Source organism: Cololabis saira, chromosome 22, assembly GCF_033807715.1.
Source record: "Cololabis saira isolate AMF1-May2022 chromosome 22, fColSai1.1, whole genome shotgun sequence".
In the NCBI taxonomy this organism is placed as follows: Eukaryota; Metazoa; Chordata; class Actinopteri; order Beloniformes; family Belonidae; genus Cololabis; species Cololabis saira.
Genome location: NC_084608.1, coordinates 7,125,704 through 7,150,742, shown reverse-complemented (window position 1 = coordinate 7,150,742; position 25,039 = coordinate 7,125,704). Strand labels below are relative to the sequence as shown.

The 25,039-nt window shown below is 42.0% G+C and overlaps 1 protein-coding gene across 2 annotated transcripts in view; it reads left to right on the top strand.

Moving 5' to 3' along the window:
* Positions 1 to 1,000: 1,000 nt before the first annotated feature.
* itgb1a (integrin, beta 1a) overlaps positions 1,001 to 25,039 on the top strand; it is a 48,877-nt gene continuing 24,838 nt past the window's right edge. For both annotated transcript variants that reach the window (XM_061713933.1, XM_061713932.1), the window contains exons 1-4: positions 1,001 to 1,323; positions 22,446 to 22,512; positions 22,696 to 22,781; positions 24,786 to 25,020. In XM_061713933.1, coding sequence (XP_061569917.1) covers positions 22,446 to 22,512; positions 22,696 to 22,781; positions 24,786 to 25,020 — 388 coding nt within the window. In that variant the 5' untranslated portion in view covers positions 1,001 to 1,323. The remainder of the gene's footprint in view (positions 1,324 to 22,445; positions 22,513 to 22,695; positions 22,782 to 24,785; positions 25,021 to 25,039) is intronic.

Below are 25,039 nucleotides of genomic sequence, written 5' to 3'. Positions count from 1 at the left end.
GGACAGTCAGGCCAGTCACTGGATTTATCTTCACATCTTACCAAAACAGGTATGTTATTTTCTCTGTACCGAAATGGAAAATTGTCAAACGCCTGACTTTCCAGTGGCAGCCTTGAATTAATTTCTAAAGTAAAATATGCAAAAGTCTTTAGTAGTAAAATAGACATATAACTTTATAGTTGCTTATATGATTACATCCATCTAAATAATTGTATACATAAACAGCTATATATTGTGCCGTGTGGAGGTTCCACATGTACCACTGCAGAGATAAACAATTAAAGGCAAGGCAAGTTTATTTGTGTAGCACAATTCAACACAAGGTAATTCAAAGTGCTTTACATCAACATTAAAAGCGGCAAGACAAAATTAAAACATAAATAACAAATAAAATGAAATAAAATGATAAGAAAAGAGGTAAAATATTGAAAAGCACAAGTTGTTAAAAAGTAAGGGCAGTAGAGTACAGCAGGTACATCTCATTCTTACAATGGCAAGAATTAAATTTCTATATGGTCAAAACGTACAAAGACGGGGTCAAATACAGTATTACAAAAGTCATCTATAACAATTCGTACGGTGAATTAAACCAATTTGACAATTCTATGCCACAATGCCTGTTTCCAGGTCTTATTTCACACAACTGACAAGTTGTGTGAAATGTTGTGTGATGTGTTGTGTTATGTGTTGTGTGATGTTTCTATACGGTCAAAACGTACAAAGACCGGGTCAAATACAGTATTACAAAGTAATCTGTGCAGTAATTAAAGTTTAAGCAGTTTGTAAATGTAAACTTTAATGGTTGAAATTTGAAAAACTATCTGGATAATATTTGAAGACTAAGTATAAATTGATCCCGCCGTAAATATGAATTAAAATAAATATGAGAATTCTCTTTTCTCGCGACTTGATGTCAGTCTCTTATTGTGAAGGCGCCAGCAGCAGAGCCTGTATGTTCGCTCAGAGGTTTTTCACTCAGAGGTTTCCACTGAAAGGTTTTCACTGGTTCCCAGCTGCAGACTGATTTAGACCAAAGAGGAGACGTTTGTCCAGGCACCGAGGGGCCGCAGCTTTCTTTCTTCCCGAGCCTCTGGGTCCTTGTTTTTGGTGTAGATACCCCTCCTTGGCTCGGGGTTTCTCCTCTGGTGGAAGTTAAAGGGGAATGAGCGGCGGCGGACCGCTGCTTTGATCTGAGTCGGAGGAGCGCGTGGCCCCCGGTGCCCACCGCGCGCCCCCGCCGCTCCTGCGCGCCCCCGCGGCTCATCACAGGGACGCGGCTCCGCTCCTGCATGCTGCCCCGGACCCGCGCACCAGGACAGCAAGGTAAGCCATACCATAATACTCCCTCCTCACAGCATGATTCATTAAAAAAAAGTAATGTTTGAGTTTTTGTCAACCATTATTGGGTTCATTGTATAAACCCCTAAACTATTTAATTTAGTAAAAATTGAAATTGTTACACGTTATCACTGTAGAAGGATTTTCATTTCCATCACAATTTAAAATATAAAAGTTATTTTCTTTTTTGAATGCGGGTTCTTTTCTGAATGCACTTATCCATCTGTACCCTCCTATGTGATTTTGTGCTTGTGTTGTGACCTTCTTATGGCCTCAGATAAGGGACTAGTGTCCATACTGGTTCTACTGGACCTCAGTGCTGCTTTTCACACTGTGTAGATCATGACATTTTACTGCACAGGTTAGAGCATGTTGTTGGGGTTAAAGGGACAGCTCTACGTTGGTTTAAATCATATCTATCTGACAGATTCCAGTTTGTACATGAGGTTTCTTCAGAACAGTCAAGGGTCTGTTATGGTGTTCCGCAGGGTTCAGTGCTAGGGCCAATCTTGTTCAGTTTATACATGCAGCCATTGGGAAGTATAATCCAGAATCACAGCATACACTTTCATTGCTATGCTGATGATACGCAGCTCTATTTGTCTATGAAGCCAGATGAAGATGTAGATGCAGATGTAAGTCGCTTTAGATAAAAGCGTCTGCTAAATGACAGTAGTAGTAGTACTTAAACGTGATAATTAAACTCTCCTGCACTGTAGACCTTTATTTATTTAACTGGGCAAACGCAACAGGCCGGTCGTGGCTCCTTTTTTTTTGGGCTCTAGTGGCCCTTTATTCAAGTTGCAGACAGGAAGGGGGTACAGAGAGAGGATGGGGATGACATGCAGCAAAGGTTCGCAGGCCAGGATTCGAACCTGCAACCTTATACTGAGGACTGTAGCCTCAGTATATGAGCCGCTTGCTTAACCCACTGCGCCACCCTCGTGGCTCCTTGTAAAGGAAGGCCATATAAAGAAGTTATCTTCCGTTACTTCATTTGAATCATCCAGGCATCTCCTGACATGAGGGGCTGACAGCCCGGAGGGAGAGTCCCGTTAGGAGGCTGGAACCCGGGACTGCATGAATCAGAGCAGTGTGTGTTTTCTGTCAGGCTCCTGGATGCACCAGAGGCGGCAGACTGCAAACACTGGCCTTTTTTACAGACCTGTACGAGCGTGATTGACATGCTGCTGGACTTCCTTTGATGAGAGTGGGAGAGCCCCGGCCCCTCCCCACCACTCCTCTGAAGAGGAGCAGAAAGATGAAAGCCTGAGATACAGCTGACCGTGTGCACTCCCCCCCCTCGTGTCCAGCCAGAGCCTGGGAGCTCCGTTTAATCAGGGAAATGGAGGCAGGAAGAGAGGCAGGGACAGAGAGAAGGAGGGGGGGGGGGATGTCAGAAGGAGATATGGAAGGCAATGAAGGCAGAGGAAGGACAAGGATGAGAAGAGGAGGGGGAAGGAAGGCTAATTGAAGAGGAGGGTAAATGTAGGACGGTCGGGGGAGTTGAAAGAACGGAGTCGGTGGCCACCAGCTGAATGGATGTGACCCCGGGTCCCCGGGGAACAGCTGCTCCTGCAGGGCCGGGCTCCCAGCTGATTTATGGTGCCACTTACTCCGCAGCCACAGCCACACCCAGGCCTTTCTCCGCACGTCACATCTAACGCGTTAGCGTTGAATGCGTGTTTATTTGATGGGCGACGTACACCTTCTGTGCACGCTTGCTTGTCAGCTGGAGAAGGGAGTGATGAAGTCTGCACTTGTGTGTATGTTCTGTGCTCCTCTGGGACAGAAGTGATGCATGAACACGATCGCGCTCTGCGACATATGCTCCGTGCCGTAGGGGAGGATTCTGGCAGGGAATTGTAAAGTGGTAGAAATAATCGCTCCTTGCAGCCATTTACCTCCACCGCATGCACACTTATGACCCTGCTCAAAGTCGGATCCCAAAAGAGCTGTTATTGGTGATTTGTTAGACACGACGCTCAGCTTGTAAGCAATAACTGCAGCAGTTAATCTCCAGCATCTCGAAGGCTTCTGAAACCATATGGTGAGATAAAGTGCATTTATATTGACATGGAAAAAGTTTTTTCTTGGTCAGTTTTGTATTTTGTCCTGTAGCATGTTTTGGGAATGATTTGTCAACGTTGGAAACTCGATTAGAGGGTTGGAGCTCATATCTTCTTTTGATGTATGACCTCCAGAGCGGCCATATATATATATATATATATATATATATATATATTACTTCTTCCTTCCCTCGCCACTTTTTTCTTCCGTATTTGACGCAAATGCACTTGTGGGCCATTTTTGGTGGGGCCTCCTGTTTCTAAAAACAGCCTCGTGGTCGGCATGGTTAGAGCTTCTGCTTGCTGCTGGGAAGATGAAGAAGTCACGTTGGGAGTAAAACAATCACACACCGTTTATTGTTGCAGACTATGAACTTTGTTGTACTTTTTTGTTGTTGTGATAGATCAAAGTGTGAAACAAAGAATATGGTGCATGTGACTTGTATTTTAGGAAAAGTGAACACAGACTTGACTTCCAGCATCACTGACAGCAGCAGATCTGAAAACAGGCCATTATGGTGGGGTGGAAAACTGAAGGATGCCAGACCTGAATGCTTTTTATCAGCTTACTTGGTTAGATAAGACTGTTGGAAGGTGATAAAACATCGAGTCAAGAGACATCAGGCTCAGAGCTCAAGTTTTTCCACTTATTTGTCTGTCTTAAACCACAAAGAATGTCAGTCTTGTTTTTGTTTCTGCCTTTGGACAGTATCTGTTTCCTATTTATCCTACCCGTTTAGACTTTTTTAGTTGTAATATGGTTTCTTATGTTTCTAAAATTTGCTCCTCACATCTTTTGATAAATGTATGTTTAATCCCAGGAGAAATCTGTAAAAAGGAATGCTGCTTATAGTGTATCTATCCTAACATGGATTCGTTGTATCAGTGCAAGTTTCGAAACCAGACTTTCATTCAAAACAGTCGTCATGCAGCCTGTAAGTAACAGGCTGTGCAGTCCAGATGTTTGTGTGTTAGATAAAGCATGCAGGTTTGTCCTAGACATGTCTGTAATGATCATTACTTGGTAATCGCTTCTCAAGAAGGCAATCAAATCATCTTTGGGTGTATTAAAATTCACAAAAGCATTATATATCATTGGTTCTTTTGCCTGGACCAAACCTAAGATGTATATTTATTCTCACAACAAAAGATGGCAAATCTTGACAGCTGAAAAGAGGAAACGGTGGTGTATTGGTTAAAAAGAGAACAGTATAGTCCTGCCGTGGTTCCCAGCCTGTTTTGTGGGGCTGAAGGAGGGAATAACCTGCAACTGTGTATGTGAGAGAGACGCTTAAGTTGCAAGGGGGTTTTTCTTTGCAGATTTGTTTTAGGAGTCTGATTTGCCAACACTGATTTTGGACCAATTCTTTTTCCAATTTTCTTTCTTTGAACTATACTCGACTGCAGACATTAAACTGATCAACAGAAAAAGGTAGCTGAGGCTGCAGGCCGTGAGCTGCAGCTGTTTTATTTTTAGCGTCTTAGCCTTTGTTAGCAGGGTAAAGGTTTACACATCAGCTATCACATTTACTCCCTTCAGTTTCACTCGTCCCGTTTCAATTACTGGCTGATCAATTCCTGCATATTTAATGATTATTTTACTCTGATTGTATAATGACTGGTAATTATAACTTCAGTAGCTGTAGCAGCACTTAGAGAGTCAGTGGTTCCCTAAGTGGGGGGGCCGCAGAGCCACAAGATAAAGTTTGGGAATCATTGTGGTTAATAGTCCATCAGAATCTGTCTTCGCAGTTGCTCATCAATGTTTATGTCCCATCTTTTCCTCCTTCCAGTGGATTTACATCTGAGCCAAGTATAATGCTAGCTCTCTTCTCTGATTTTGTGAATGCTGCTTATTAGATGCTGACATCTCAGGAGAGCTGAGTGAATCATGAACAACGTTATGAGGCTGTAGCTTCAAAACAGGCAGCTTTATAAAAAGCCTCTCGTTAGCGTTGGGGAAATCCAAGGTTTAAATCAAATTTCAGCATGGAATGTAAAGGTGGGTGGTGTGAAAGCTGAAGCTGAAGATGTACTAACAGTTCAGCAGAAGTGCTACACAAGCGAAGTCGTTACAACGTGGTTCATCTAAGGAGCCTGAAATGTCTGAAAACAATTCAAAGAAATCGTAAAGTACTCTGCAGGAAGAAGTGGAGAAGTTGAGGTAGACTCACGAATGAGTGAGGTTGCTGTCTCCAAATATAGGACCACAAGAGAGTATGATAAACTTAGCCTATATTGATGGCAAGCAGGGGAAGTCGAAGACAAAGCCTCATAGAATTGTGAATGCAAATGAACATGATGCTCACTCTAAAGGCGCTTACATACTGGCATTTCTTTGTGAAGCATTTCCCACTATTGCCCGTCACGGTGCCTGCATGTAAAGTTGCTTCTCCACCCGTACCTACCAGACCCGGCTCACCTCAACTCGGTTTGGTGGTTTTCCACTAGAACCTACTCGGCTCTAGTCATCTCAACTCAGCTCGACCCAACTTGGCCCGGTTTCTTTTCCACTACAATCCAGTACCCGGTGCAGGAGTAGGCGGGGTTGGAGCCAAACTGCTGTGATGTACTTGAGTGTGACACAAACGAAGAAGGAAGGAGATTGTATATGTGCTGCTGGGTAGGGCTGAACGATATATCGTTATCGTATCTATATCGAGATATGAACATTCAAGACATTAATAACGGGAAAGCAACGATATAAACGATATATTTCCGCTCGCCCTGCTTGTACAGCGCGAGCAGTCTCCATAAACATTACTTTTAAGATTGCCCTTGAACGCACCACTACGGCCAGCCAACCACAAAGCTTATTTCATGCTTGCTGTTGATCGACAGCTGAAGCCAACCAATGACAAACATAGGAGGGTGGGAGTGAGGGAGACGTGAGGCGCACACAGCCACACACACACGGAGCGGAGAAGAGCGGAGAAATCCAAACGGAAGAAAAGAGACATGAGTGCGGAGGATAATGCAGCCGGTGGCAGTGCAGAATCTAATTTTGTGCCAAAACATAAATCATCCTCCATTATTTGGAGGTATTTTGGATTTAGAAAGGATGATGTCGACCAGAGCGAGGTGTTGTGCAAGTCGTGCTTGGTGAAAATTGCGACGTGTATTTCGCAGCCGATCCGTTTTTAGTTTTGAAATTACAAAATAAAAATAGAGAAATAAACCAAAATAATCCGTTCCCCATCTTTTGTTTTGATAATAAAAAATTCATTGATGTGTTGGAAAATCGAAATTGGGAATTAAAACAGCGAGTGGAAAACTCTTTTCTCTATTTCGTTTACTGAAAACAAGGATTGGACAAATGGGGGGATTGCACATGCGCAGTAATACATTAAGAAAGTTGTTTCTGGTTCTTTTGTTCATCAGATTGAAAGTTAACATTTTTAGATATTTAATTGTTGAAACAGAAAATAAATCAAATATGAAACATGGGAGTGAAACATGAGTTTAATCTGTAATCTGTCTTCACTCCGTCATGAAACTGCAGTGATGTTGTGACAGTCCGTTCAGCTGCAGCGTCCAATCAATAATCAATAACATGTACTGAACTCTAACTCTAACTGCATTGGTTATTTATCGTTAAAGCGGAGCTACAGTAAAATATTTTGATTATTATTTATTATTGAGTGACTTTATGTTAATGTTGATGTCTGGCAGTGAGTTCTAATCAATAAAACTGCACTCTTTTTTGATTTCTGATGTTTTTATTTTTCTGAAAAATGCTTGGTTTTCACCGAACCGAAGTCATATCGTATCGTATCGATATCGAGATATCTGGCATGAATATCGAGATATGAAATTTTGTCCATATCGTTCAGCCCTACTGCTGGGTCTGTGGCTTGTGTTCAATATCAAGTTAAAAAGAGAGTGAGAGAAGCTTCAAGCGGCGATGCTTTTTAATTTTTTTCTGAAAAGTCTGTTGTTAGCTGTTAGCAACTATGGAGTGACAAAGTAGATCTTTTTGTTCCTTATCACCCCGTCTAGCTCCCTTTGAATTCTCTCCCCAGCAAGTGTGAGAATTTAACAACTTTCCGATGGTGTTGTAGGCGTGCTGACCATAGTCGTGACCACAGGGCCACACTTCGCTCCAAGGCCGAGCAGCACTCGCCACCCGCTCACAAATGAAGCAGCAGCTGGGGGAGGACGACCCGGACACTTCCAGCTGGGGAGCTGCAAGGCTTTTATTTACTGTACTGATGCTGGACATGCAGCTGAATCTGTCTAGTAACCTTCCTTGTCAACTTCTTGACATCAGTGAGCTGTGCACATGCACTCTTACACCACGCTCCTGTCAAAAGGGCCGTGACAATATGAAGAAAGCTGACAGCATCTTCTCCTCCGCTGTTTTTTTGTTTGTTTTTTAAAATTTGGTTAATATGAGCACACTGAACGTGATCGACCCTTCGATTCCTTCCGCCTTATTTCACGCGCGTGACGTCGCATCACACCTGGGTTCAGGAATGCCGGGTTGGTGTATGTAAGGACACACGTCTGTGGGGTTTTCCTCTCCGTACAAGAATGTTTCAGAAGGCCAGTATGCAAGCGCCTTCAGAGCCTTGACAATGATCCCTTTACTGTTCCCGTGAGACGGTGCGTGCAACCGTCGAGTGCTCAGTACTGTTTTCTCTCCATCGCGGCTGCGGAAACGGAGGCCCTGCAGTTAAAGTGTGAAGTCTGGGCCCTAATAAAAGACATCTGAGTGTGATTAATGTGCCCATTTTCCTGCAGTCGGGCCTCAGCAGATTCGCGGTGGAGGTGTCCACAGCTGGCCCGTTGCAGCCAGATGAAGTCTAAACTTTGACACACCGTCTTGTGCAAGGAAAAACTATTCAGCAGCAGTTCACATCCAATCCCTGTAACGCCCAGCTTCTGTTGGACGGCCTGTGTGCAGTAGTCGCTTCTGTGTTGCTGTGTTCACTTGAATGTTTGGTAGTGGCGGGTTTCTTTAACCGCCCCTTCAGTGCCAACATAAAGTTTCATGGTTTGGAGTGAAGGACGGCCCAAACTGAGGTTCACTTCCACCTCAACATATCAAAGAATGAGTTTGTAATATTCTTTGTTTCAGTTTGTAAACTATTTATATCTAGTGAAAGCTTTCCATGTAATGCAGTGGTGGCGCTAACATCCATCGTAACATCCCACTGAACTTTTGAATGTATTTTTCTGTTTGAGTCCCAATCCCAGTAGCCCCTCTGGCATTTTTAGTCCTGGAACCATGAGTTCCGAAGACTCCGTGTTTGTTCTTGTCTCCATCTTAACAGACTATTCATTAGTTTCTCCACTCCTGCTAATATTTGCCAGCCTGATCTCATGCAAGTCATGTATCTCAAAACTTCACACAGGAAGTAAGTTAGTGCACTGGTTCAACTGATTTCTTTTCTTTTTTGTGGATCATCTCTGAAAATGAATACGTGTCCCTGCCCTACGTTTATTTCCAGTTGGGTTCCTTGCTGTTTCTCTGTCGTTGTTTGAAATAGTTTCCATGCTTGTTTGGCATTTCCCATACTTTGAATTACAGTGATGGCCTGGTTTAGGTTTAGATCAGACATGCCTGATTCACAAAGACAATATATGCTGCCGTTTTGGCAGCGTGCAGCATTTCAACTCTTTGCAACAAAGCGATCTAGGCCAGCCTTTTTGGTGCTCTTTGTCTTTCTTTTTGTTAAACATCTTTCTGGCTTCCAGAGGGAGATTTGGCCGGATCCCAAGCATCTTGATAAAAGCTTCCTGTGTGATGAAATTGGGCTTCCTGTGTTAGAGCAAAGCGAGGGCAGACTCAGCATATGTGGGGAATTTTGGGTGGCTTACTGGAACAGCCCTCCGCTCCCCAGACCGAGCCCAAGCGCATATTATTTCAGCCAGCCGGCCCCGGGAGATTCCTGAAACTAAACTACAGTTCAACATGGTGTCTGCTTGGGAGAACTGGATGTTCTAGCCGTCTCCAGGTCTGTTTTCAGAGTATCATTTAAACCTCTGATTTTGCAATGATTTTTAATTCTCCTGTCGGAACACAGTATTCTCCCTCACTTCAGCAGCAAATACATTTGATCAAGAATGAATGACAGGATGTACAGTAGAAGTGCTACTGTTATCAAGCCAAAGTCTTTATGGAATGGACGCAAATTTGTGTCCCGTGATGAAAGTTATTTTCACACGTGTAGCCTGGGCAGAGTTGGGAGAATTAGGTCTGAACCTTTTTTGGCATCCAATATCACAGCAGAGTCCGTGCTGGAGAGAAATAGAAAAATAAAAATACTCTGGAGTGACAGGTGGGTGCAGTGCCCAGGAAGCATCATGGAGAAAATCTGCTGTACAGATCAGTGTTTTGGTTACAGCATGTGTTGGAAGTGGGCAGGGCTTGATGCAGTTTGTGGCTTCGCCGCTTCTGCCAGTCCACTGTGTTGTGTGGAGGTCACCGGTTTCTGAAGGAAAAGCAAGGACTTGACTGAATAACATACACAGATTGTGACCAGCCATGGGAAAACCAGCAACAACTCAGTGCTGAAAACAATGAAAAACGTATTTTTCTAAAAAATACATGATTTAATTTCTTTTGCAAAATATGCCAGTTAAAATTACGAAGATACCTCTCCATACTTGAAATTAGATTAGATAAGATTAGATTGTCCTTTATTCATCCCTCAGTGGGGGAATTCGCTTTGAGCACCAGCAGTACACACACATGCAGTGAAAAAAGGTTAAAAAAGTCGAAAATAACAACACTTTCCTGAATACAAAGTTTATGGTTTTAAAACCATAAACTTTGTATTTGAATTTGATTAGTTTGAGAGGAAATCCCAGCAGGAGCCCCTGCCTAGTTTCGGGTGGAGGATGATAACATCTCATCTGCATATAGCTTGATGGACAGAATATACCGGTAAAGTCAAGATGCAGGAGTTATGGTTTCAGTCTTTTCCATCTGAACCAGTTGGCAGTGTTTAAACTCATTCCTATACGCAGCAATTTAAAACAGTAATCCATGCGTTTAGCACCAATCGGCTAGATGGTACTGTATGGTACAGACTCTATAGGGTTGAAAGAATGTAGATGTGTATACAACATGTGAGAATTTATGAATAAATCTCTTGCTAGGGGACAGATGTTTGACAAAATTCAAGTTATTGCCTCTGCATTTTTCCCTAATCAGTTCAAAAAGTGGTTAAAGTGATAAGATTAGATCAACATGTATTACAACCTTTTTTCCTTCTGGTGACCTCCTGGAATCTCCTCAAGGGGGATTCCCAGTTCCTTGTGACAAGCATTTAAGGGGTGTGTATTAGGCTAATTCATGCAAATGTGGACAGCTTTTACACCCCACACCTGGCACATCTGGCTCACAGGAGGGTCTTGATCCTTGAAAACTTTGAGGCCTGATTTCTCACAAAACTAGTTTTGGGGAATGCCAACATTCAAATGGTCACATCTTCAATTATTTTCAGATTACCACATGTTAGACATTGTTAGAAAGCATATTAACTACACTTTCAGAACCTGTACAGAACCCAAAATGACCGTCGGGAGAGTTGTTCCTGCTTTTTCCATGGCTGGAAACAATTGTGATGTTATCTTACAAGCCTACATTTGGACTCATGCTACATTTTTAGGCAAACACAAATGTGCTCCCTAGGACGTAACTGGTTTAAGGCCTGCTCATCCAAACAGCCTGATCGATAGATCACCAGCTGCCACTAATAGCAGTCCCCTACACAGGGTTGTGGCACCAATATTCTGCCTGGTTTTTGTATGTAAGCGACCCGGAGGTGTAACAATGGTGCTTTTTTTGTTGTGCCTCTGCTCCATATTGGGAGGTCGTAACTCGGTGAAATGAAGCGGAGATGAGCTGTGCGTGAAAGGATGAGCTGGCATTGCAGAAGATGTCGCTCTCACCAGTGACGCTCCCGCCACTGAGACGATAAAGCGATTGCGGCATACGTGTACTAATGCAGCACTGCGACTGTTCAGTCTTTGTCCTATTCATATAACTATCTGGGCTGCAGGACATGTGGGGGGAGTCTAGTCAGGAATAACTTGTTGGCACAGCACCTCTATTTCAACACAGAGCTGCAGACATGAATAGTTGTCTGAACTTGGCCCTCGTCCAGGGATGGGGGCTTTGCTTTCAGTCCTTGTACCAGACACTGTCTGGGTACAAGATGGGATGAAATCTGAAGGTTGTTCAATGTAAATGTGTTTTGTTTTCAGAAAAACTCAATTTGACTAAGTATTATGGATTCTCTTTGACTGGAAATGTGATAAAACCTTTTGAGGGCCATTTCCCTACAGAAGTGTATCTTTAGCCTCCACCACACACAAGAAGAATGTTGGCAAGCTGCGAGACAGCATATGTGTGGCTAAGTGTTTTCTGTTAAAGCAGAGCAGATTTTTCAAGACCAGCAGAAGGCTCACCGTGGAGCTACTGATACTACCAGAATTTTACTTTTAGCTACTGGCCCTTTTACTTAACTCATCTCACATAGCGCGTAATGTATCTCTAGGGGAAGTTACTGTAAAATACTTTAAATATTGTTCTATAAAAAGCCTATATGCTATGGTCTTGCATGTGAAAGTCCATCAAAAAGAGGCAGTGAAAGTACTGGAGTGCAACATTACACAAAATAGATGACTTTGGAAAATTGGTCTTGTTCATTTTTTAGAGCAGAGAAACTAAGAAAATGCATTCATTTGCAAGTAAACATAAGAATGGTATGGCCTCAATTTGTACTGCACCCACGACAAAGCGTGAGGCGCTCAACGATGCAGGAACAGGAATTTACTCTCCTGTGGATAATAAAAATGTGATGGACGGCTGATAGCAAACCAACAAAATCCCAGCTCCGTCACACAGTGTTTGCCCCCTTCCTGATTTCTTATTTTTTTGCATGTTTGTAACACTTAAAGGTGTCAGATCATCAAACAAATTGAAATATTAGACAAAGATAACACGAGTAAACACAAAATGCAGTTTTTAAAAGGACCGTTTTTATTATTATGGGGAAAAAAAATCCAAACCTACATGGCCCTGTGTGAAAAAATGATTGCCCCCTAAACCTAATAACTGGTTGGGCCTCCCTTAGCAACTGCAATCATTTGCGATAACTGGCAATGAGTCTTTTACAGCGCTGTGGAGGAATTTTGGCCCACTCATCTTTGCAGAATTGTTGTAATTCAGCCACATTGGAGGGTTTTTGAGCATGAACCTCCTTTTTAAGGTCATGCCACAGCATCTCAATCGGATTCAGGGCGGGACTTTGACTAGGCCACTCCAAAGTCTTCTTTTTGTTTTTCTTCAGCCATTCAGAGGTGGACTTGCTGGTGTGTTTTGGATCATTGTCTTGCTGCAGAACCCAAGTGGCTTCAGCTAGAGGTCACCAACAGATGGCCGGACATTCTCCTTCAGGAGTTTTTGGTAGACAGCCGAATTCATGGTTCCATTTACCACAGCAAGTCTTCCAGGTCCTGAAGCAGCAGAACAGCCCAGACCATCACACTACCACCACCATGTTTTACTGTTGGTGTGATGTTCCTTTTCTGAAATGCTGTGTTACTTTTACGCCAGATGTAATGGGACATACACCTTCCAAAAAGTTCAACTTTTGTCTTTTCAGTCCACAGAGTATTTCCTCCAAAGTCTTAGGGATCATCAAGATGTTTTCTGGCAAAACTGAGACGAGCCTTTATGTTCTTTTTGCTCAGCAGTGGTTTTCGTCTTGGAACTCTGCCATGCAGGCCATTTTTGCCCAGTCTCTTTCTTATGGTGGAGTCATGAACGATGAGCTTAATTGAGGCGAGAGAGGCCTGCAGTTCTTTGGATGTTGTACTGGGGTTTTTTGTGACCTCTTGTATGAGTCGTCGCTGCTCTTGGGGTCATTTTGGTCGGCCGGCCTCCTGGGAAGGTTCACCACTGTTCCATGTTTTCTCCATTTGTGGATAATGGCTCTCACTGTGGTTCGCTGGAGTCCCAAAGCTTTAGAAATAGCTTTGTAACCTTTCCCAGACTGATATCTCAATTACTTTGTTTCTCATTTGTTCCTGAATGTCTTTGGATCGCAGCATGATGTCTAGCTTTTGAGGATATTTTGGTCTGCTTCACTTTGTCAGGCAGGTCCTATTTAAGTGATTTCTTGATTGAGAACAGGTTTGGCAGTAATCAGACCTGGGTGTGGCTGCAGAAACTGAACTCAGCTTTACAAAGATGTGATAAACCAGTTAATTTGTGTTTTAACGGGGGGGCAATCACTTTTTCACACAGGGCTATGTAGATTTGGATTTTTTCTCCCCCCTAATAATAAAACCCTTCATTTAAAAACTGCATTTTGTGTTTACTTGTGTTATCTTTGTCTAATATTTAATTTGTTTGATGATCTGAAACATTTAAGTGTGACAAACATGCAAAATATAATAAAAAATAAGAAATCAGGAAGGGGGCAAACACTTTTTCACACAACTGTATCAGCAAATTCAGAGCATTATAAGTATATACGTTGCTACCAGTTAAAATGAAACAGTCATGCTTCAGTGAGTTTTTCTAGCCTTGCAGCATGTTGACTCTTTTGCAGCTCATTGTTTAAAAGCTCAAGTTCTTATTAATGAATTAAAGGTTCTTGACCGTTTTTACGTGTTAATACTATAGTATACAGTAATTCCTGTCGTAATGAGAGTTCAGACAGCTGTTTTCATTGCACAACTACATTTCTTAAACCAAATAAGTTTCCCATTTGACATTTAGGATAAATGACTAGCTTGCTAATGCATAGTTTGATGTGGCTGTAGTCTACAGTAGTTCATCAATTTGGGACTTACTCTAAACTAAATTATAAATAAATACAGCAGAACTCTGTGTTCTACAAACACTGCCTCAGTTGTGATTTAGCACTGTTCTGTGTGACTTGACGTTTAATTTGCAAGTGACATGTCCTTTTTTTTTGCTGCCAAAAGGATGGAACACAACTGGATGACAAACTGTGTCTTGATGGTTACGACCATGCAGACCATGAAAATATTTGTTTACTGTCTTAATATCTCAAGCATCTGGTACAGTTTTCACAGGCCACCACTGCAGCACTGCATTACTTCACAATATGGTCCTGCAAAGCATTGTCTAGATCAGAGCGATAATGAATAAAACAGTCAGAAAACCTGGAGGTTTAACAAAGCTCTTTTAAACAAGCAACTGCTGCTGATTTACCGTTTTCTCATAATCTCCAAACAAAGTAAGAAGCTAACACAACTGTGCAATTGGAAGCGAAGCCATGGAAGACTGAATTTGATGGAAACTCATTGGCATCGCCTGTCCTCGCTCGCTCCTTTTCTCCCTCGTTCTTTTCTCTGTTTTTCCATTTCTCTAAGCTTTCCCTATTTAGGAATAGTTTGAAAAGTGGACGGTTCATGTAATGTGGAAACTATGTTCATATTTTTTTTTTTTTTGCCGTCCAGGCCTTCATCTACGTGTGGGGAAAGTTTCGCATTGCTCTGAAATTTGAATATCCGCAGATACCGGTGCCCAAGTGGGAGCACTCCAAGTATCAAACCTCCTGTCATAGTCTCAAAGGGAGTCCTGATTTGTTTCCTTTGTCTGCTACAAGAGGGTCCTCCGGAAAGTAGGGGGGGGTGGGATCCAGACAGACAGACAGTGTTTGGTATTCTCCTTCTGCTCTGCTGTGCTCGTACGTCACAGGCATGTTCCCCGCTCGGCGCTACCCCAGAGTGTGTGTGGAGTCAACGGGGCCACTGGTTTGGCTCTGCTCATAGCGAAGGGAGTGAACCGAGCAATTGTGTGGGCAATGCGAGGGAGGAGGGAGATGGACGGAGAGAGGGGAGTGTAGGATGACAGAGATATGCCTCTGACAGCGGGAGTGACTGAACACATCCTTGAATGTTTTATGGAAAGTTAATTAAAGGCTCAAGACACTGAGAGTCTATAACGTCTGAATTACTGAAGCCAATGCAGACCTTTTCGCTTTTTCCTGTTCTCTTAACCAAAGTCCTAAATATCCCATGAAAGTGCTTATCAACCAGACATGTCGTAGAAATGGAGGAAGGTGGATTAGGAAGGACTGAAAGCGAAGTCAGCAGAGGCGATGAGAGTCTTAGATCTTTTCTTTAAGACTGAGGCAACCCTCTCTCCCTCCGAGTCCAGCCCCCGCCTTTTCCTGTTTTTCCTTCTTTTCCATTGCTTCTTTCACGCAGACTGAGAAGAGCGGCAGTTCTGAGCTCGGGAACCGCCAGGCCTCCTCACAAAGAGCGCTGTGACTTTGAGCGACCACCAGTTCTTTACTGCCGCACTGCATTCCTAATGCGTCTGTTTCCCTCCCTCACGCTGCCGGTCATTATTCATAGCACTGCTTTATTTTGGAGTAGCTCCACCCTAGAATGGTTCAGGTTGAAGGAAGGTCTATCCAGACACCGGCGTTTCCATGAGTCTCAGCTGAGCCCAACAATATTTGGATGGAGTAATGTTCAGATTTTTACTCTATAGTAGGGCTGGGCGATATATCGAGATTTTAATATATAGATATATTTTCAAACACGATATGGTACGAGACAATATCGTTTATATCGATTTAAAAAAAAAAAAAAAAAAAAAAATTTAATGATTTTGATATAGCTTATATAGTGACAAATTGACTTGAATGTTTTATTTGAGATTTGCACAAATGTTTTGTTATTTGCACAACTGTCAACCTCAGTGGAAAAGTCTGCCTGTTACTGTCTACATTGTATTAATTGCACAGTGTATTTTAATTTAATTGTTATGCAGGAAAGGGATATTTGTTTTATTTTATTCAAGAAGCATTTTTATTCTATATATGCAGGCAGTTTATTTTTATTTCATTTGTTTTATACATTTTCATATTGTGCAGACCTCGGTTAACAAAGGTACCTTTGTGACATTTGGCACGAGGCTTTGTATTAAAACTCACTGTTTTTTTAAGGGTTTGCCTCAGAAAAAAATGAAGCTAACAGAGATGCTATGCTATAATGCTTTGGGGGAAACCCCAATTAAGGCACAGAAAAAATATCGAGATATATATCGAGTATCGCCATTTAGCTAGAAAATATCGAGATATGACTTTTGGTCCATATCGCCCAGCCCTACTCTATAGACACATTTATTTGCTCTGATTCGTTTGACAGTGAATCATCTTTGACAAGCTGGAGAGTGAGAGTTGTGTGAATCAGCCAGTGACAAATCCAGCATGTGTGCATCATGAGAGGTGCAGCTCACATTTCTCCGGCGTGCAGAAATGGTATTGCAGGTTACTATCCTGGTCAGGCAGCGTTCAGGGGGCTCAGGAATGCCCGAGAAGCTTCAGCCTGTTTTGGTCATGCACCACCATGTCTGCCATGCATCAGCCTCTCCTGCCAGCCCATGGAGCTTTGGACGGCTCGTAAAACACCCTCGTTAGTCACAGCTCAGGTGTTTGGGACCAGGAAACTATCTGGCTAAGTGAGAGAGACGAGGACAGCTAGATAAACCCATAAATGTAGCAACAAGCACTGATCTGTTTTGCTACAGTTTATCTTTGCTATCCATCTACGTAACGTATACATTTGAGGGCTGTGGTCGTTAAAACATCTCTAGTATACAGGACTGTCTCAGAACATTAGAATATTGTGATTTTCTGTAATGCAATTACAAAAACAAAAATGTCATACATTCTGGATTCATTACAAATCAACTGAACTATTGCAAGCCTTTTATTATTTTAATATTGCTGATCATGGCTTACAGTTTAAGAAAACTCAAATATCCTATCTCAAAAAATTTGAATATTCTGGGAATCTTAATCTTAAACTGTAAACCATAATGAGCAATATTAAAATAATAAAAGACTTGCAATATTTCAGTTGATTTGTAATGAATCCAGAATGTATGACATTTTTGTTTTTTTAATTGCATTACAGAAAATAAAGGACTTTATCACAATATTCTAATTTTCTGAGACAGTCCTGTACATCTCCCTCGTCATCATTGCACACGTTTTTTCACAAAAATATTCAAGTTTATAAATGTGCACTTATTTTTCAAGTCTGATGAATCAAGCTGACTGTTTTATAATGATGTTACTCCGTATCAAGACAATGTAATATCATTTGGGCTATATTTTGCTCCTTCATACATCATGTGTCGGGTCTCTGAGTTCACGGAGGTTCTACGGAAGTGCTGGCAATAATTTCAACAAATACAGTGACTAAACCGTCAGAGAAGTCAAACCTGTACAGTGTTGTGGTATGTGCACGAGCTGATGGGATGATTACGTTACACCACATCCAGTGATTTAGTTATAGTCACGATGGAAAAGGAAGTATATTTTGTGAGGGGCATGACGTCGTTTACCTTTTTTTTTTGTTTTTTGGTGCGTTTGTGCAAACAAGTTAAGTGCCTGTTAATTAGATGTGCGGGATTTTAAGCCAATATAAAAAATAACATAAATTTTTCTTATATTGAATCAAGAGAAATTGAGATATTCTTCATTGGAGGTAGTGATGACAACTTTGGTCTTCCAAAGCTCTTTTTGCTTTTGTTGTAAGAAGCATAAATATTGAATGGCCATGAAAGACGGTTGTACGTCTCAGGATGGAATATCAGTGATTTGAAAGATTAATTTATATCTGATAAGAAGGGTACATCAGGAGTATGTAGGGTTAAAGTTGAAGAAAGATGTGGAGTCTTCAGTTGTGTTGCAACAGTTTCGTTATGTTTTTAATTTCCCCCGACTGTTTGCAATGCAATCCTAAAACCGCGATGGCTCCCAACAATTGGAAGAACACACTCTCTACACAATGAGCTGGTTTTAATAAACCAACCAGCATATTGCATACAGTTTGACAAGAAGATAATGCTCCACATCTGCGCCACTTTTCCCTGAACCGGTATGGAGCCACCCCCTTAAAATGAGCAGAAACCCCGCCTCTCTACCACATGCTGGAAGGGTGGCGTTCTGGCTTCAGTTTCCAGTCTTTGTCAAGTTGTGCAAACATTATGTAAAGAAGTGAGTAAAGTAGGTGGTGGTGTTTGTTGCGCCCGCTTCAGAGTCTCTCCTGAGCTCTCGGCCCTGGTGGAAAGATCTTATTTTAGGACTCTATTACAAGAAATTGGCGTATTTAAACGTATTTCTCTCTTCAGATCGGTTTCTATAGCTACAGCTCTCTCAGAGGTGTTGCAACAGCCTCGACACGTCTGTAGATCTTGGTGTCATACACCTTTCCAGCAAACGGGAACGGCGTGGGTCAGAGGTTTAAATTAGACTGGTTGGTGGTAACGATGAAGCTCTCAGATGCATGAACTTTGAGTAATCAGCCAGAATGCCAGTCTCAAACGCAACTGGCTTTAATTAGTTTTCTCTGCGGGATGACTGGTTTGTGGTTTGGAAAGGAAGGGGGGGCTCAGAGTAGACCGGGGCTCCTCGGCATTGAAAGGAGCCAGGTTAGATGGTTCAGACATGTGGTGATGACCTTAAAAAGGCGGTTCAGGCTCGAAAACCCTCCAATGTGGATGAATTACAACAATTCTGCAAACATGAGTGGGCCAAAATTCCTCTACAGCTGGAAAAGACTCATTGCCAGTTATCGCAAACGCTTGTTGCTGCTAAGGGAGGCCCAACCAGTTATTAGGTTTAAACGGTAATCACTTTTGTAGGTTTGGATTTTTTTGGATTTAAAGATTGAATTTTGGTGTTATCTTTGTCTAATATTTACATTTGTTTGATGAGCTGAAACATTTAAGTGTGACAAACATGCAAATAAATAAGAAATCATGAAGGGGGGGCAAACACTTTTTCACACAACTGTAGCTCAGGTGGGCTTGGAGCAAACTCAACCTTCATGCACCAATGACCAAAATAATTGATAGTTATGGTTTTGAATTAAATGTTTTAAGAAAAATCAATTGCCCCATTTACCAAAAAAGTCTAATAGTACAGACATTTTAACTAATTCTTTGGGTGTAGTATTGCAGGGAAATATTAACAAGTTATGTATCTATATTCCTAAGTGTGGCAGGTCCTGTTTAGTCTTCATAGAAAAAACAAATACTCTGTTCCAACCAGCTGTTTTTTAATGTCTCAGTGTTGAACTTGAAGCTTTAAGGGGTGCACGTAAAAACAGCACAACATTCTGCTCTTTGGCTGTTCTGGGGTTGACCTCTGACCTCCCCTCCTCATGTCGTCGGAGGGTTGTAAGACACATTCTTCTGCTGTTGCTAAGCTTCACGGGATTGAAAGCAGTGTGATTATATTTCTTACTTGACACCTCTCTGCAGTTTTATAGCCTTCGTTTGCATTTAAATGATCTCCAAAGCTGCAAACTTGACCACGGTGGTTGTGTTTATAACAGAAAACTCTGATTTGTTCAGTGTAAGAGCCTGTATTTGACTTTAAAATGAATTTCATACGTTTAGTGATGCTGTGATAGAGGCAGGTGAGATGATTTTTTTTCTTTGTTTCACATGAAAACACAGCACGGACTGACGCCCAGTGCCCATGTACAGCAGCGGAGAGTTGAGCCATCTGATCTAATCTGGGGGCTGCAGACAGGCTGTCTGCTCTTCTGTGTCTATATAAATGGACACACACAGGCATTCAGGAATGCATCAGTCAACACACACACAAACACACACACACACACACACACTTTGACCAACAGTGTACAGGAATGCAGCCTTATAATGTAGCCTCTACAAGTAGCCAGCAGCAGCTACCGGTTTCAAAAAGGAAAAACAAAAAAAGCTTTTGTCACTTTATTACCGTCAGTCTGGTTTCAATTTGACATCTCATGCTTTCATATCCAATGTGGTAGAAATTAGCTCCTCCTTAAATAAATTTCCTAGGATTGGCTCACGCATAAGTTTGTGATTTATTTAACACATTTGCACCGCTGGGGACAGAATAAAGTGTTTATTTATCAGAATATGAACTAACTGTCGGTGGGATCTCAGGGTTAGGTGTAACAGCCGTGTGTCCAGGGTTCTGTTTGAGCTCAAGTGTGTCATATTATGGATTTCTTTGACTGAGAGCATTTATTTCGGTGTCTGATATGACACCGACACGTCAAAAATGTCTGACACGAGACAACGTTTGGGGCTAAAAACTGCTGGCATCTGAGAACAATCAATTCAGTGAACTGTACAGATTTGCAGCTATTGCAGCATCACAGACCCAGATCAGGGTGGGACTGACGATACAAAGCTGTGAAATTAGTTTGAAAAGAGGCACAACCTGGATTGGGGTCAAGGATTGTTCATTGATACCATGTGGGGCTGGGCGATTTTGGACAAAAATAAAAATCCAGATTTTTTTCTCTGAAAACCCGATTTTCGATTTCGATTTCGATTTTTTTGGTAAAACTACAAAAGACAATGGAATAAATTGTTTCAAATATTTTATCTTTATTTTTAAAGAAAAATAACACATTTCCCTATTGGGAATGAAGTGCAATTGAAAGATACTGTAAATCCTCCTTGAGTTTAGTAAAGTGACAACATTTACAATTTTCTTGACCAAACAAAGTTGACTAGACGAGCTCTGTCTGTAATGCAGCCAGCTGCAAAAAAGGAAAATCCATTTTCCGATTTTCCTTTTTTTAACATCGTCTTGATTAATAAATCCGATTTAAATTTAAAATCGATTAATCGCACAGCCCTAATACCATGGGAAGCTTTTTGGAAAAAAAGGAAGAATACTTCTTATTTGAATATTACAAATCCACGGCTCATAAGCTGCTGGCCATGTTGCTTTGATAATCATTGATGCTCTTGTGCTTTTAAAGCTCTTTGTCAGCCATAACATTTCAACCAATACTTAACACAGATTATTAAATAGTTAAAAAATAAATATAAAAGCTAAGCAGACAGTAATTGTAGCTTTTTTATCTGGCTAACATGCTGTCAGCATCTGTGTAATGCATGAGACCTTACATCTAACTTTTACAGCTCACCTTTCGTCATATTAACCTGTTGCCACCTTCAACAATAAAGACATTAGAGCTCAGTTAAATAGCAGTTGCACTTATTTGGGATTATTGGGTATCAAGCCCCAAATACTAAGTTCATGACTCAAGGATGCATTTAGGAGCATTTGGAAGTTTTATAGCTTTTTTTAAATCTGCAGGACGCTTGTTTTTTGGGCAGGATTCCCAACCCTGACCTTCTGTTCCTCACACTACCATAAACCTGCAGGTTTTAAAGCACACACAGCCCAACTCCACACCTGATTCCAATAAAGGCTAGGGCTTGTCGACATTTCATCCTGCTGCAGGAGCAGGGGGGAGGCCCAGCGAGCAGGATTAGCTACAACATTATCCGTCAGTTAATTGCTTTGCTGATGGACAGTGATACCTCTGCAGCTGCTGGAAAGTCTGGATGTGGCTGGAAAGGCTGTGACTTTTCCTGAAAGAAGTTGCACAGAAGTTTACTGTCACAAATGCACCAGAAACGTTGAGCAACTGCTCACGAATCATCCGTGAGTGCATGGATTCCCCGCAGTCCCTTCATCCATCACCGAGTCATGAGCTATGCATTAACCGTAGGCCAAGATGCATCAATATGTTCTGACCAAAGAGCCTGGAGATGCTCAGGGGATCAATAAACATGACAACAGAGGGGCTGTCTGCAGGGACGTGATGCTATTTAGAGTAATACGTTAGTGGGGGAGGGGAGTGCAGTTCAAACTGAAGGCAAGTGGATATGACTGTTTGAGTAAATGGTGAATATGCTGCATGTGAAATGGTCATTATTGAATTAACTGGATGTGACTCTGCGACTGCCTCAAAATAGCCGAGTTCCGTTACTCGATAATTTATTACCTCCGATTACAGATAAGCCATTTACAGATTTTCCTGATCTCTTATCTCTCACGGGCTCTGCCCCACTTTTCTGAACTCTTTTGTTCTCTGAAAGCATAAATTAACACATTCATGCCACCGAGCATGCCGGCTAATGTTTTTTTTAATAAAAACATCACCTCCAGTAGCATTTAGCATTTTTAGAGATTATTTTTAATGTGTTTTTCTTTTGTGTGTTTTCAGATGGACCTGAAACTCATTTTGATGACCACATTGCTGGGAGTCTTTTATTACTGTAATGCTCAGAAAGGTAAGACTTTCTAGGCATCTACTATAAGCACCTTCCTCCACAGCGTCATGTAGAAACAGATGAAATGTCCCGTCTCTGTCCAGTGTCTGTGCTGAGCTGACACGTAAACACGAGTGGCTTACTAACTAGCTTGCTTTGCAGGGACAGCTCTCCTCACTCTTCTTCTCTTTGTTCCCCGTAAAGATGGGAACGAATGCATCAGTGCCAACGCCAAATACTGCGGAGAGTGCATCCAGGCCGGAGCCAAGTGTGGCTGGTGTAAAGACCCGGTACGTTAATCACAGCTGCCAGCGGTACTCACAGCTGAGTGGGTGAGGCCTTGGTGATCGCTCTGTACTGATCACTCACTGTCCTCCCACTCCACCAGAGCAATTTATTTATTGTTCAGTCAGTGAGTCGGAATGAAATTATTTATATTGATCAAATACCTGGGTCTGCTTTTAAACAAATGTTTACATTGACATTAATTTGATTGCAGATAGTATGAACCCACAATGCTAACTTTTCATTATTGTTACAATACATCAATTTTTTCCATTTTAGGTCACAAAAACACAAAAAAAAACGCTGGGCCAGTAAAACTCTCTTTTATGGATTATCACAGTCATTTGATTTTGATTACTGGCTGAAACTGAGTCCCAATACGACACAGAAGAGAAAAAAAACAACAAGAAACGACTGATCCCCAACAGGAAGTGCTGGTGTGTGACTGCATCTGCTGTCCGGTTCAAAATATTCCCAAAATGCAGACATTTCTGAGATGCAGAGGAGCACACCTCAGGTTCCCTACGTTTCCATCAGACAGTGTTGCCAACTCCTCAGAAACCACAGTAGCTATTGGCTAAATCATTTTTATATAACTGTAATGGATGCTGGAGGAAAGAGGAATAAAATTGTGGGAGAGGAAAAAATGGCTTAAAAAACACTCTAAATGTTTAGAGCATATGTTTAGAGCTACAAATTAACTTTCTTTTATCGATTCTTTTTTTTGCCCTCCCACTAGTGAATATTTATATTACACATTTATCACATTAATCACATTAAATAGAGTTACATATGTAAGGGATAATGCCCGACGAGGTGTACATTAACATAAATATATGGACGATGCGGGGCGTGAACCGTCCGACGCGAACCGGAGGACGGTTTGCCTCCGCGAAGTCCATAAATTTATGTTAATGTACACCTCGAAGGGTATTATCCCGCTTATACCACGGTCACTTACCAAAAAACATAAATATTAAATCAGCTATTCATGCTTTAATGTGTTTTCAGTGTAAATCATTAGTTTTATAACAAGTCACAGCTGAGCGGCTGAGCGAGTATTTAATCTCTCGTCTGCAGCCGTTGGAACCTGGTAAGTTACAAAGTTTTTTAACAAGCCATAACTCAGTTTCCTTGGTAACACCTGAGGGTCTGACTAATACCTGGAACAATCACTACCGTCCCATAAGCTCCTTAATGGACACAGTGTTGATTCTCCAGTAACTAGGACGGACCTGAGAGCAACGGGAGATATTCTAGTCCACTCAGCTCCGCTCGGCTAATTTCTCTCCTCTTCTGCATCCCAGTCATCAAAATTGTCAAATTCACCAAATAAATTAAAAGAAATGACAAAATCATTCATGTCTCCGTCCTGTGGTAGCCGGCTCTTCTTCTCTGAATCTCCGTTGCCGTGGTTACCACCTGGAAGTTGATCCAGCGCAATGATGTTAAAGTTATCAGGCAATTTGACCGAACTTGTTTTCTAGGTGTAGGTTATCACTTTTAATGTCCACCTGCCAGCCAATCAGAATCCAGTATTCACACAGACCGTGGTAAAAGAATAATTATTATTACTCATTATCCAGTGGTGTTGGGCCAGTGCAAGATTAGCCAGTTTTGGAGTTGTGGAGTAACTTTTTATTCCATCTGAACGTGGAGGAGTGAACAGTGAGCGTCTGCTGCTGGAGGTGTGAGCCGTCTGAGATCCCTTTGGTTCCTGGAGGTGGGCCCACAGCAGCCTGGACTGGTGTCTGAGAAGAGTGAAAACAAAACACGTCTACAAAAGTCTTCATGACACTTGGAAAAAGTGGCTAGAGGGTCTGAAAACCTGCAAAATATAGTGACAGAGTCTCAACGCTGAAATAAAATAAATGTCAGAATAAATGTAGGAATCACTGGTTTGTTTATTTGTCTTTAGTTTTTATTAAGATTTGCATCTTATCCCAGCATTTTCAGGCAGATGATTGTGGATTGTGTGTTTTCAAATGTCCCTGTGTTGCTTCTGCCAGGGCTTCCTGAACCAAGGGGAGACGGTGTCGGCCCGCTGTGATGAAGTGCAGTCCCTGCTGAAGAGGGGCTGCGACGAGGGAATGATTGAGAACCCACACGGGGCAAAGAGGGTCCTCAAGAACAAGCCTGTTACAAACCGCAAGAAGTTAACAGAGCAGGCCAGGCTGAAGAAGCTGAAGCCCGAGGAGATCACGCAGGTCCAGCCCCAAAAACTCAGCCTCACCCTGCGATCTGGTACAAAACCACCTCTCCC